At 34.8% G+C, this 13,416-nt stretch overlaps 1 protein-coding gene across 4 annotated transcripts in view; it reads right to left on the bottom strand.

The window, feature by feature from the left end:
* The window catches only part of AHI1 (Abelson helper integration site 1), a 102,214-nt gene that overhangs the window by 85,730 nt on the left and 3,068 nt on the right, over window positions 1-13,416 (bottom strand). For 3 of the 4 annotated variants that reach the window (XM_050894626.1, XM_050894627.1, XM_050894629.1), the window contains exons 3-8: window positions 12,521-12,642; window positions 4,999-5,609; window positions 4,277-4,434; window positions 2,984-3,197; window positions 2,044-2,236; window positions 366-461 (exon numbers count right to left, since the gene is read on the bottom strand). In XM_050894626.1, the coding sequence (XP_050750583.1) occupies window positions 366-461; window positions 2,044-2,236; window positions 2,984-3,197; window positions 4,277-4,434; window positions 4,999-5,609; window positions 12,521-12,642 (1,394 nt within the window). The remainder of the gene's footprint in view (window positions 1-365; window positions 462-2,043; window positions 2,237-2,983; window positions 3,198-4,276; window positions 4,435-4,998; window positions 5,610-12,520; window positions 12,643-13,416) is intronic. The other variant, XM_050894628.1, reaches the window with a different exon arrangement.

The following is a 13,416-nucleotide window of genomic DNA, read 5'->3' as shown; positions in this document are numbered from 1 at the left end:
AGAATAGCTGAGGTACAGAAATTAGTGGATTTGTCATTTTCTTTGCAGAGACAATCTCATGAACACACAGAAAACCCTCAAAGAAAACCTCCTTCTGTACTTTATGAACAAAATAAAATTCTTACACATTCTATACTTTCTTGAAAAATACATATTCTTTACTGTCATGCTTGTTACTGTGAATTTTATGGGGCAAAGGAAGTGGGAAAGGAGAGAGCAGCCAAGCAAGCAAGGATTTTTTTTTCCATCTCTGTTGCCTGGAAATATTAAAAAAATGTTCTCCCACTTAGTAAGGTTAGTGTCTTTTCGATAATTGAATAAAAAGATTTATAACTTTTGTTTCTTCATTTAAATATTTACAATACCTTTAGAAATGCCCAACAAATTTTTCGGAAACCACAGTCCTGAATTTGTACATCAGAGTTGGCTCTCACTTCATCCATACTTAGAAAATCAAGGATCTGAAAGTATTGGTAGGAATATCAATATATTTCTAATGAATATATACTTCATGGTAATTAAAAAATACTGCTGAAAATATGCTAGATGCGATTCACTAAATTAAGCAGATTTCATTTTTAAGTAATTACAAAACCAGTACTTCTTCCACACAAGTATGCAATTAGAAATAACAGATCCTTATGCATTTACCTGACATTTATGACCTGCTTTAAAAAAGAACATGTCTGTGGTTAAAAAACTATTCTTGCTTCCCTTCTGTCTCAATAAAAGAGGAAAATGTTCATGTGTCATATTCATAAATCCTATATAGTTCACAAATCATATAGATCAAAAATCTGACAGCCAAGACCAGCTGTATGTTAATCTAGCTGGAAAATGGCAGTCAAAAAGTTAGTTTTCCTTTCCTAGCTTTATCACTTATGTCATAGAATCAATCACAGAACAGTTTGGGTTACAAGCAACCTTCAAAGATCATCTAGTCCAACCCCCTGCCATGGGCAGGGACATCTTTCACTAGATCTGGTTGCTCAAAAGCCTGTCTAACCTGACTTTGAACACTTCCAATGATGTTCATGAGATTCTTCATTTTTCTGGTCAGTGACCAGAATCTTCTCATATTTAGCCACTCCTGGAGGTTTATCTGGTATACAAAAAAAACTTGGAATCTTGCTTTCTTCAAATTGATATTTCATAAACCACGCTGAAGTCAAACAGCATGCTTTCAGCGTAGTCATACTTTTGGTCCTAACATTAACATGATTTCCATGAAGAATCTTTACATACAAATGGAATTACTTTTGTGTAAGCGACAAAGGACTCTTAGTTCTATAAATGGGTTAATTTATGAGTATTAGAACATAAAGAAACATATGCTGATATTGTATATACAATCTATTTGAAATACAAAAAAAAAAGGAATGAAAAAGTATTTATTATATTAGGTTCCCGTTTTCAGGTTAATACTACAGAATCTCTCTTTACAAATATTGAAATACTTAAGCTCAAAATCGTGTTGAATATATACCTTACAATTTTTCCTTTAAACATAATTGTATTGGAGGACGAATTAATAATTACTTTGTGAAGAATGGGAGAGGAGAAGTAGATGTCTAAACTGTTAATGGAAAACAATGCAATACCTTGCTTATTGGTACAAGGGAAAAGAGGTCTTGCTACAAGCAGGCAAACTCCATCTTTGAGTTTCTGGTACTTAAGCTTCTTTTCTGATTTCAAGAACGCAAAAAAGGAAAAAGTGGTATTTTTTTATACGTGGTGCCATCCCTCCTGATCTGGAATGATCTCACCAGCCTTTCCCAGAAGTTTGACAGTTGATTTAGTAAGAAAGCTTTGTCCTCCTTACTACTATTAAAACAGGGTTTTTTTGCTACAAAAAATGTTTACTAGTATTAGCAATCACCAATCCCACTTTTTGGTATCTCCACTTAATTCTGTATCTTAAGCCTATGCTATTAACCCAATATAACTGAAATAAAACACCAGAATCAGTCAAATATATACTGTTGAAGAAACAAACAGGAAATCATAACATGCATAAATTGGATGTAAAATATTTAACCTTACCTCAAAAAACAGGATCACCCGAGGGCTTTCTTCAGTGTTTTGAATAAAATAACTAAAACACTCATTAAATATGACTTGCTCCTCCCACTCTGGAACTGTTGATTTAGACTGTCTGAAGTCATATGGTTGTGTCATAATAGGAAGAACGTGCTCTATTTGTTCTTGTTCATAATAAGATGAAACTTTCCTCTTGCTGTTTGAAAATTTCCAAACAGTTACAATTGTTATAGCACCTTAAAAACCACGACTCAAACAAAACAGTATTTTCAATTACTGAAAGCAAAGAAACATACAAGATACCACTTGTTTGATTTCAGGAAAAAAATTTCTAAAACCACTCAAAATTTAAGACAATTTGCAATGTATACAGAAATGCTACAGGCTGAAGTTCAAAATCCTAACAATTAGGTTACTGTTACCAAATTTATGCATAACGATCATGGTAGAGTCTATTGCTTAAACCCTGTTAAAATTTGGTTTTCAGGAAAATTATGCATAATGACAGTGGAAACAAGTAACTGAAGTGATTAGAAATATGAAGAACTAAACTTCATTTCAGGATTTTAAAAGTTTTTTTATAAAAAAGGCAGATGCTATTTATGCTACAAGAGTTTTGCTTACGTATTCTAATCTTGGCTTCTACACATTTTTGAGATTTAGGAAATTTTCCCTCTAGAAAGAATACAGAATGAACTGTGCTGTAAATATGGGGACGTCGAGAGCAATACAGCAGTGCAGAGCATTTAAAAGTGCCAAAAAGAAAAGAAAAATACCACTCTAATTTATTGTAGATTATATATATGCGTTATCACAGATGTAGAAACTAATGAGTGACCTCGCAAGCTTAAAATTCAGCATTATTTTCATATTTAATTTTCTAGGGAAGAATCTATGTATTTATAGTAATCATTGATAATAGAAACAGTTTATTAAAAGTCACCTATGATCCTTCTTGACATATAAGCCACTTCTCTGATCAACAACATGGATTTTAACCATGGGATGAGACACCAGGAGATCAGTTTTAAGTCGATCAGATCGATGGATATAAACTCCCAAGACAAGATCATCATCAAAACCAAATTTAGACTGAGTTGAAATTTCCAAATTCTTCATTTCCGTGTCATTTTCTGCAGCAACTTCTGTGTTTTCTTCTAGGAATAGGAACAAAGCAAATACAGGTTACTATGTTCCACTAGTGACAGTTTAAAGGAGTAAAAATGCTCTGTATCGTCTTAGGAATCAATAGTAAAGTAATAACATTTAATGTGTTCTTTTTGTAATAGGTTAAAATAAAATTATTAAATTTGCAGCATTTTAAACACGTATGAACATACACATGAATATATATTAATTAATATAATCTATTCCTATTAACAAACATTTTTATTTAAAATCAGAGGTCTTCCTCTTGAATGACAGAGGTTCTTCTGTGCCACAATGACTTAAAATCCATACAGTTCAATATCCTGCTCTGGACTACAGCCTATAGTAGGTTTTGTTTGTTTGTTTGTTTTTTGAAGGAAAATGTAAAAAACAAGATAAGCAGAAATTGATGCTTTCTCCACGTGCATTCTCCCTGAATTTACCAAACATTGTTTTCAGAACATCTTCATTTACAAGTAACAGTGAGACCACCATACTTAATAGATACTAATCCTCATCAATTTCTGTAATCTCCATTTTTTTTAAAGTAATTCCTTATTTTGGCCTCCTCAATGTTTGAGGAAATGAATTCTCAAATTTGACTATGCATTGCATGAAAAAGTATTCCCTATGTTTGAACTGAGCATCAGGTTAAAACAGTGGTGACACACCATTTATAGCATAAAATAAAAATGATAAAATAATAAAAAGACAATTAGAATATGCATCTGAGTAATACACTGTAAAGGTGGCATATATATTATAATATTATTATATTATGCTTAAAAAAACCCTTTTCAACTATTTATCAATTTCAGAACTATTTACAGTAAATGAATTCTCAAGATTTTAGATTGATACATCAAATAAACTTCCTTACAAATTAGCCTCAGAACTGGAAAAACAAGAATACAATTAAGTAACTAAAGAAACATAAGTAACTTCAACAGCTCAATCACTTCTGTGTTACTACTATGGACAAATATTTCCGTAGCAGCGCAAAAGAAAAAAAAAAAAAAAAGAAAAGAAAAAAAGACTTGGATAAAGCAGTAAAGTAGCACATCATTCTATCATTTTGTTGGCAGACCTTTTCTGGTTTTCTTTTTAACCTTCTTTGCTTTAGGTTTCTGTTTTTCCATGCTTTCCTTCAGTTTCTGTCCTTCCGATGTGAATAGTCTTTCCAATGACCGATTTTCATTGCCATCTTCTGCTGGATGATGCTGTAGCTCAGAAAGAGACACTGCACTGCAATGTAATGGATTACTGTCAGCAATTGCATTCTACTGCATATATGGATAAAATTGCTCATTACCATTATTAATCCATTTGAAATTTCCTCTTTAGTTCTGCAACTCATCATCTGTGTATACTGAAAATGCCACACACCCCCCCAACACCAGTGTCTTGCCTTTTTCATTTCTCTCCCCCCTTCATTTCCCCCTAATTTCCAGATAATCACAGAACCATTCATGTGAATAGAGCTAAGCTAATACTATTCTGCTGGATCAGGGCCATCACTTAAAAACCATGCACAAAATTATCTTAAGTTAGTTAAGAGTGAGTTCCACAGAAAATAAACATCAGAGAGTAATGGAGGATATTTTTTTAAAAAGTTAAACAGAATTGGTGAGTTTAATATTAATGTTGACAGCATTTTGAAAAAGTATTTGGTAATATTTTTTCAGAATCATTCAGTTCATCATTTAGAAAATATGTACAGTTTACCAGAAAGCTTCTGCCTATCTCAAAACAAAATGAAACATTTCGCTTAAGATTCACAGACACACAATATACAGTTTATCATGGTACCTTGTTTCAGCTTCACTTAAAACTGCTATTTCTTTCTTCTTTTTCTTCTTTTTGCCCACTTCATTGTTCAATACAACTTCATGGCTTTGAACAGTGGAGGTAAATTCAGACATCTGTTCTTTAAGCTTCATTCTTATTTTCTTTTTAATTGCATTTGCCTCATCCTCAGCTACATGCAGCTGATAGGCTCGAATTAGCTGTTCTTCCTCTTCTAATTCAGTTACATTTCTCGCTTCAGTCAAGGAATTTTTAATCTTTCTATCACCTTCTTGATGAGGTACATCTGTTTGTGATTTACTTTTTGTTTTCTTCTTTGGAAAATCATTAATCTTTTTCTCAAAACTCTCCAATTTAGCTTCATATAAATTCTCCTCCTCATTAAATTGTTCTTGTAACAGTGATTTCTTTTTCTTCTTGTTAGACTTTGGTTGCTTGTTCTCCTCTCCACTAACAATATCATTGTTTATTTTCTCTGCAATTGAGGCTTTCTCTCTCAGTTTATTTTTTGTAAATCGAGGACTCTCTTCTTCGGGTTTATATGTGTTGTTTATAATGGCTTCATCATTCACACTTTCCTTGGCTAGATCAATATTACTTCTAAAGGTGTCAAGCTATAAATGAAAAGAACGTAAAACATACTTGTACTAAAAATTATGTTCTAAGGATAAACAGTACTTTATGTTATTTCTTTAGCAACATTATACAAACTAAAATGAAATCAAACATCTAGTTATTTTCTTGTTTAAAATTAACAAGTGACAGATTGAAAGGCAACAGAAGATTCACAATGAAAAAAAAAACATTTTGTGTTTGGGCACTTCATCCTCAATTTTGTTTCACTATGTTTTTAAATGACTTTTATGTATATTCAGTAAAAAAAGAAATCAACAAGTCTACTCCATAAACAGATGCCAATGCTTTAGACTACGGAAGATTTCAAGATTACATGCAGCAAGAAATCAAGTATTTTCATCCATTTAAAATGCAAGTTAAGAGACAGGCTTCAGGCTCAGTTGTTTGCAGTCTCTTTTACTGAAAGTTGCTTACCAAAGTTTGACAATGAAATTACATTAAAAAGTGCTAAAACTGAAAACCAGACTTCCATTAAGACTTTTTTTTTTAAATATAAAGTTGAAAAAAAACCCCCACATTATTCTTAGTAGAATGACAAAGAGTTGATCTAAAGACCAGTCTAGTAAAAACAGCTAAGATAAATTTCAGCTAATGCATTTGTCTGTGCACTCCTTCTGCCAATTTTTGGTGTTTTTAGAAAACACATTGTAAACTTTCCTCCCTCCTTCAGGTTTCTATTCCTGGTTACTAAAAGTTATAATGCCCCATCTCTGGAAATATTCAGGGTCAGGTTGGACGGGGCTCTGAACAACCTGATCTAGATGAAGATGTCCCTGCTCATTGCAAGGGGGTTGGACTAGATGACCTTTAAAGGTCCCTTCCAACCCAAACTATTCTATGATAACTCCAAACAACACAGCAAGTAACTAAGGCCTAATTCTGTAAGGAGCTCAACACACAGATCTCTGTTTCTTAATGGAACTTCTGTAAAGTCACTGAGGTTCATTTACTCTGTTGTCTTACATAAAACTCTCTGGAGTCTCCACATGAAACATCAGAAAGGACTTTAAAACACAAAGAAAGCAAATAAAAAAAAAAAGTTGGAGAAAATATAGGCATCTCCATACAATCTTTTCTTTGCCAGGACCATCTTCCTCCCTCAATAAACACACAAATCTTCCCCTTCTAGCTGGGATACTTCTCCCAGTTACAGAATCACGTTTGCCTCAAACATTTTTAAAAAGGGACAATATGTGTAATAAGCGATCACCAAATGTACAAGCTTATAAGAAGAAAAAAGAGAGAATGAAGTTGCAACGGCAATCATGCTTTGGAGGATGGATCCTGACTTAATAATGCCCACCTGCGAGAATAATATTCCATGACTAGAAAGAAGAGAACGCTCAGTGTGCAAGTCATCAGCCTCCATATTGTATGCCCTCAATTATGTGAGCCTGCAAACCTTCATCACTATCTTGTTTTATCCACATCTGACATTTGAAGAGAGAACATGGAGAGCAAGGAAAGTATTATAAGTATTGAAGAAAGAGAAGGGAGGAAAAAGAAAGGAAAGTTTGAAGTACATGAGTAAAAACACAGAAGAGAAAAAAAATCAAGGAAGTTTATTATTTGTACAGGAAAATTGTCAAATAAAAGCAGTGTGACAAGAAAAATACACCAAGACAAAGTTTAACACAGAAATAAAAGCTGATGTCTGAAACTAGAGACAAAGCTTAAAAAATGCACTAACTAGACTTACTAATGCTACATATTAAACAACACTGTCCTAATAAAGTATGAATTAAAAAAGAAAGCATCTAGAATTTCATGCAAGTATGCTTATCTAATACATCAGAAAAATCTAAAGCCATTTATATATCTTTTCAGTAGGTATCTTTATTTTTAGCATCCTATGTCTAAAAATAGTTTAAATTATCTCAATATCAAATCATGAAAAAAACCTGTCTTTGTACCTTCATCTTTTACTTGCTTAAATAGACCAGTACCATCCTCTTTATTCATAAGTTAATGATTTCAGAGGATGTGGAAGATTTCATATAACTAACTTGAAATACAGAACACAGTAAGGGAAAAAAAAATAAAGCAACAAGCTTTGTATAAACTAAAAAAAACCCAAAATAATGCTTTCTAATAGATTGTCCACTTCCTTAACTGCATTTCTACGAATAGCTTTAACTGCAGAGTACAAGGAATGAAGGTTAAAACACATTAGCAACTAAGACTCAACAGTGACCAACAGCTAAGGTCATGCTGATTTTTGCCTTTGATAGAACATTAATACCTTAAGCCCAAGAAGTAGAATTTTTTGAGAAATCCTAAACAAAAAGCCGTCATCTTTGACCCACTCAAGAGTTGCTAAAATAACTCTGATATTCAAGAATCATTTCCTCAAAGAAAGCTAGATGTTGTAAAAACTTGATTGAAATATTTACTAGAACTTGTTATTTATTATGCCTACAAACAAAAACATACATCCACAAGTATGTCATGAATAGTATCAGCACACAGTCACTTAATTACAGCAAATTTACTCATAGGAAAAAAAATACAGAATATCCTCATAATGAAATAAAACACAATCTCACACTACAGCAAATTCCAGGAACATTAATAGATACTGCAGGCAGCACAAAGCTGCTTCAGCGGTTCAAACACAAATTCCTCAGACACATAGCCCATATGATCTTAACTCAGGCCACTTTTTCCACATGTTGTAATTACATGATGTAATTAAACAGAGAGGAAAGATGGGAGGGAGTCACAAAATGATAAAGTAAAAGCCAAGAGGTTCGTAAAACCCTCAGGCAGAGGCAGGGATACTGGTATAGATTCTCTGCCTGAAATGAAGGACTGAGAGAGATCAACTACGAGCAATCGTCTCTATATAAACACACTTGAACTGAGTTAAAAAAAGCAGTTAGGCTGGAAAAGCAGCTCAGAGGATAGACCTGTCTCTGGAGCAACTCCAGAAGGTTGCTGACCTGAACCTGACCTCCTCAGCTTAAAGCACGGAACAAATGAGAGGGCTTTTTTTCAAAACAGCTCCATGGCCACATTACGACACCAGGGCAGAGGAAGCACTCCTTCCTGAGAACAGACCTACTTGCACTACTGGCTTGATAGGAGCGAGAGACGGGTGCCAGCCAAGATGCACACAGGTGGGCTAACACACAAGGCTTGTACCACAACGAGCTACCCCAAGTCACGTCACTTGCCGTTTGTGTTCCAGAGCTGACTGCAGGGACAGCTCCTAGTAATTCTTTTTAAAAAGGCTTCTCAAATATGCATGAGTGGAACGTGGAAACACATCAAGTAATTTTGCCCAGGGTATCTGGAAACTCAGATAACCAGATTTACAGAGTTACCTGAACTTCTTCCCATAATACAGGCACACCTTGAAAAATTAGGAATGGACATTGCCAGCCCACTGAAGGGCTGATATGTACTGGTTGTAAAAGACCATCTACTTACAACTGAATTGGTAATGAATGTACTTGTGATGTCGGTTAGTTGGGTGGGATGTTTAAGAAAATTCTAATGCACTAGGGAACCAATTTTACTGCCATTGCTCATGTAAGACTACAAAATGCAGACGCTCAAAGCTAGAAGAACTTTAATTTACAGATAGGATGAGCTTGGAGAAATTTCATCAAATTTTAACAGACAATATTGAGAAAATGCATAGGTCAAGTATATAGTCAACTATTAGTAGTTCTATTTTAAATATAAGAAACAGGGCTAAAAACCAGTGGAAATCTCAACAATTATTCAGTACCTGTCAGCTTATGGAAAAAAATGGGCTATGAAACAGACCCTGGGAAAATTCTACAACCTCAAAGTTCTGCAAGTTCCATTCTACACCTAACACAGAAGCTAAAGTACTGAATTAGTCCGAAGAAACCTGTAAAACATCCATCTTACCCAAAAGAATACAAGAATTTTCAAGCCTGGAGACAGACTCCTATTACCTGTCCCCTCATGAAACTCCAGACTCTAACCTGTCATCCAGGGCCTTAAGAAGAAAGGGAAGGAGCAGACTCAGTGAGGCAGGAAGTAAAAAGTTTCAAATGGATAAATCTGTTGCAGTCCTGCCTTGAATACAAAACCTCAGTGATCAATGCGTGCCCATCCCAACATTGTAAGCTAGCCAGACTGCAGTCTAGGGAAGAAATTCTTGCCTCCATAAAGGGATCTTGCTTTTCACCTGATAAAAAACTTCACTGACATTTTCTGAGTTAAACATCCTCTTTACCATGAAATTTAGATTGAATCAAATAAATCATTTTCACGCTGACTTTAGACAGATTAATCTGTCTGGGCACTGCCTGGTCTGAGGCTTGCCTCATTCTAACAACTTGTAATAGGAGGCACAACTGGTAAAAAATAAATATGGTGACTGTTAGCCCTAGAAGGGATACTGGCAAATTCACTTTCTGACTGTGTCCCAATTGCTTGTTTTTTCAGCCATCCCTTCAGGCCTCATACCCACTGCATCTGTGGCTATTGAACAAAAAAGCAGACCTTTCACTGGCCACAGCTGATGTTCATCTCCATCTCAAGCCCTTCATTCCTATCAGTTGTGACTTCAAACTCATCCTTCCCTATTGACATCAGCCTTTCCTTTTCCAGTGAGGCTGCTTCCCTTCTTTCCAGGCAGGCTCTCCAGGCAATGGGCACACAGCGCGGAGCAGGCAAGCGGGCAGGCAATCTCCTTACCCTCACTTCTGTTGTTTAAAATCACAGCAACCTCCTGCAGCTCCAGAACTCAGGTTTCAAGGAAACAGTGGACTATGATGGAAAAGGTTTTATTAATCTAAGAAAGGCTAGGTTCAGTAAAGACAAAAAAAAAGAAGCTGACTGGAACATTTCCAGTGGAAATACGCTCTCAACCATGACCTGTTTCTGATCAAACCTGGGAGACCATTTATGGGAAATGCATGACACAAAGACAACCATCACTGATAAATTTCACATTATTTCAAGATATGTGAAACTCTATACAGTTAAATTATATAAAGTGAAGAAAACTGGAACAAAACCAGCTAACCTCCTCCATCTACCTCCTCTTCCCCTCCCACACACGTTTATTTCTTACAAAGAAATGACTGGTTATTTGCTGAAGCTTTTACAGAAATTTCTACTTGAATGCAACCAGCATGGAAACCACCAATCTGAGCTCTCTTGCAACTTTGCCACACTTTAAGGAAATATTCAAAATGGTCAGTATTAGCTTTCAATACACGTGCTCCTCAGGTTCTTAGTTTTTTAGTGCTTTGATTGGTAAAAATCTATGGCTTCAACAAAACCATAAAGTTAGGCTTCCACACTGATCCTAAAAGTGCTTCTTAATTTGTGTCTATATCACTAACTTTTGATTCAGTTCACTGTGATTTTAAGTGCTTCTAGGCAACTCCAAAACACTACTGTTTTACATCAGAGACTTCTGGAATGGAAACCAATTTTAAAACCAAAGTAAGCTTAAAATATTTATGAGTACTATGTAGTTGCATATGAACATACAATTATGTGCTCTGAAATACTTATAAAGTACAGATTTAAAAACTCACGTTCCATCAAAAAAGTAAGCCTAACCAAGGAAGAATTTAGTCTTGCATTTACATATATGCCAGCAAAAAAAAGGAAAAAAGAGACCTTCTAACTCTTCTATGCTATATTTTAGACATTACGTTGATTCTTTGTATAGACTATTGACTAAATACTATATACTTCAAGGAATGCAAAATAAAAAAAATCCACACAAATATCAACTTCAAATTGTCAATCTAAAGACAAGATTATGTTTCAGCATAACAATACTAAGTTTAATATAACTATTCCAAATATATATAATAAATAAATGTAACATTCTGATGTTATATAAAAAAAACACTCCTTTGTCTTAAATGAGTATTAAAGAATGAATGTTCACTTCCAGCGTCTGGTATGGATGCAATTGTAAGAAAAAAGACTGAAAATATAAAACCTAACAGGAGGAAAATAAAAAACGAGAATATCTGTCTTTTAAGCAAATTGCTTTCTGTTTAAATTCCAAACATTGTAAGTCAATAATTGGTATATATAGGACTCATATGAAACGTTTATTCTTCTGTTCAGGAAAAAAGCTACAGTGTGAACCATAACTCAGATGAATCTCTGAGGCGCTTTTAATGAGAGAGATGCCACAAACAAAAATGTCATCTAAACATAAGGTTGGGGTGATAGAATCATTCCTTATCTGCAAGTCACAAGCTACGACCAAAATCTTTAAAACAAATCTTTATACGTGTGTACTGCCTAAGTAGACATGTAAACACGGGACCACTCAGACACAAAGCTCAGCACATGCCGAAATATGCTGATTGCTGAGATCAAATTGAAAAAAAAAGTTTCAAATATTGTTTAATATTGTCTGTAAATTCTTATTCTTATACCAGTAATTTTTCGGAAATGGAATAAAGTTAATGATTATCTCTAATATTATTATAAATTCTCATCAGTTCTCAGTTCACAGATGTATTACACAGGTGTAGCACTCTCAAAATGAAATACTTTTACAGCCATAATTCTACTACCCATCACTCAAACTCCCACTAAAGTCAATACTGAATTTGAAAATCTTAAAACTTTTCTGAAAAATGTGAATGGAAAAAAAGTACTGGCAGACTTTAAATGAGTGCATGCCTGCATGTGCCACTTCCTTTTTACCAGTATTATATTCTATATAATTTTGGCACACCACCAAATTACAAGGATGCATTGCTGGTACACAAACAACAAATAAAAGCCACATCAAAAACAAAGGCTATGTGCAGAAATATACTTTTTTTTTTTTAAATGCTTACAACTCCTTTCTACAATACATTTTCCTGATTTTTTTTTTTCCATTAAGGAAGGCAACTAAACAAAGCTTGCATGTGTTCAAACTCACCACAATATTCTCTTGACAGTGAAACTTCTTTTTCTTTGATTTTTTTGTGTCTGTTAGGCCAGCATGACGTCTGAAGATTTCCTCAAAGCGGACTTTGGTTTTTGCCTTTGCCTCACTTTCAACTGCAAAAAGAAATCTAGAGTATGATTCACTAGTTCAATAATCACCATTGCTAAAAAAGTGCATCATCATGCTTTAAAATCGCAAAGGACAAGAATTACTTTATCAGGGAAAGCTTACCAAGAAATTCGCTTAGTATTCAGTTAAGAATTTCCATTGACAATGTAAACCTCACAAGGATAACTCAGCAACATTGTATAAACACACCAGGCTATTACTTGTTGCTGAAGTCAGCACCATCTACTCTGTTTCCTGAAGAAAGCACATTTTGAAGAGCATACACATCAGGATCAGCACAAAACTTGGGCTACCCAAAGCGCAGGACAGATTATTGCCCTCGCTGTTTATGAACAGTAGCACACTGGTAACGGAGGTGACACACTGCCTCCAAGAGAAGCAGCACCTCTGGGTTCTTACTGAGTCTAGAACCCAGAGGAGTACCACCCTGAGACAGATCTGTAAGAGGCAGAAGCATGCATGGATCCGAAATCACCTGGAGCTGAGAGCCCTTGCCTTTCTGTAAATCATGATACTGCTATCAGCAGCATTTCAACCCTTGAAGCAGTAGGTGTTCTAGCCCCCCCGAGGTAATGCTTAATTTGTGGCTAAAGAATTAAAAATGCAATCTGGCACACCACTGAAAAAGGCTGTTGAATCCTCAGCTATGGCATATTTACCTTGTCATTACAATTTTTACAAAAGCCCCCAAATTTAAAATAAAAAAATAACACCCACCCACCCCACCCCCCCCAGCTTTGAAAATCACCTATAAACAT

Source organism: Gymnogyps californianus, chromosome 3 (assembly GCF_018139145.2).
Source record: "Gymnogyps californianus isolate 813 chromosome 3, ASM1813914v2, whole genome shotgun sequence".
Taxonomy (NCBI): domain Eukaryota; kingdom Metazoa; phylum Chordata; class Aves; order Accipitriformes; family Cathartidae; genus Gymnogyps; species Gymnogyps californianus.
The sequence above is the reverse complement of the archived record's forward strand: the minus strand, read 5'-3'. Positions and strand labels throughout refer to the sequence as shown.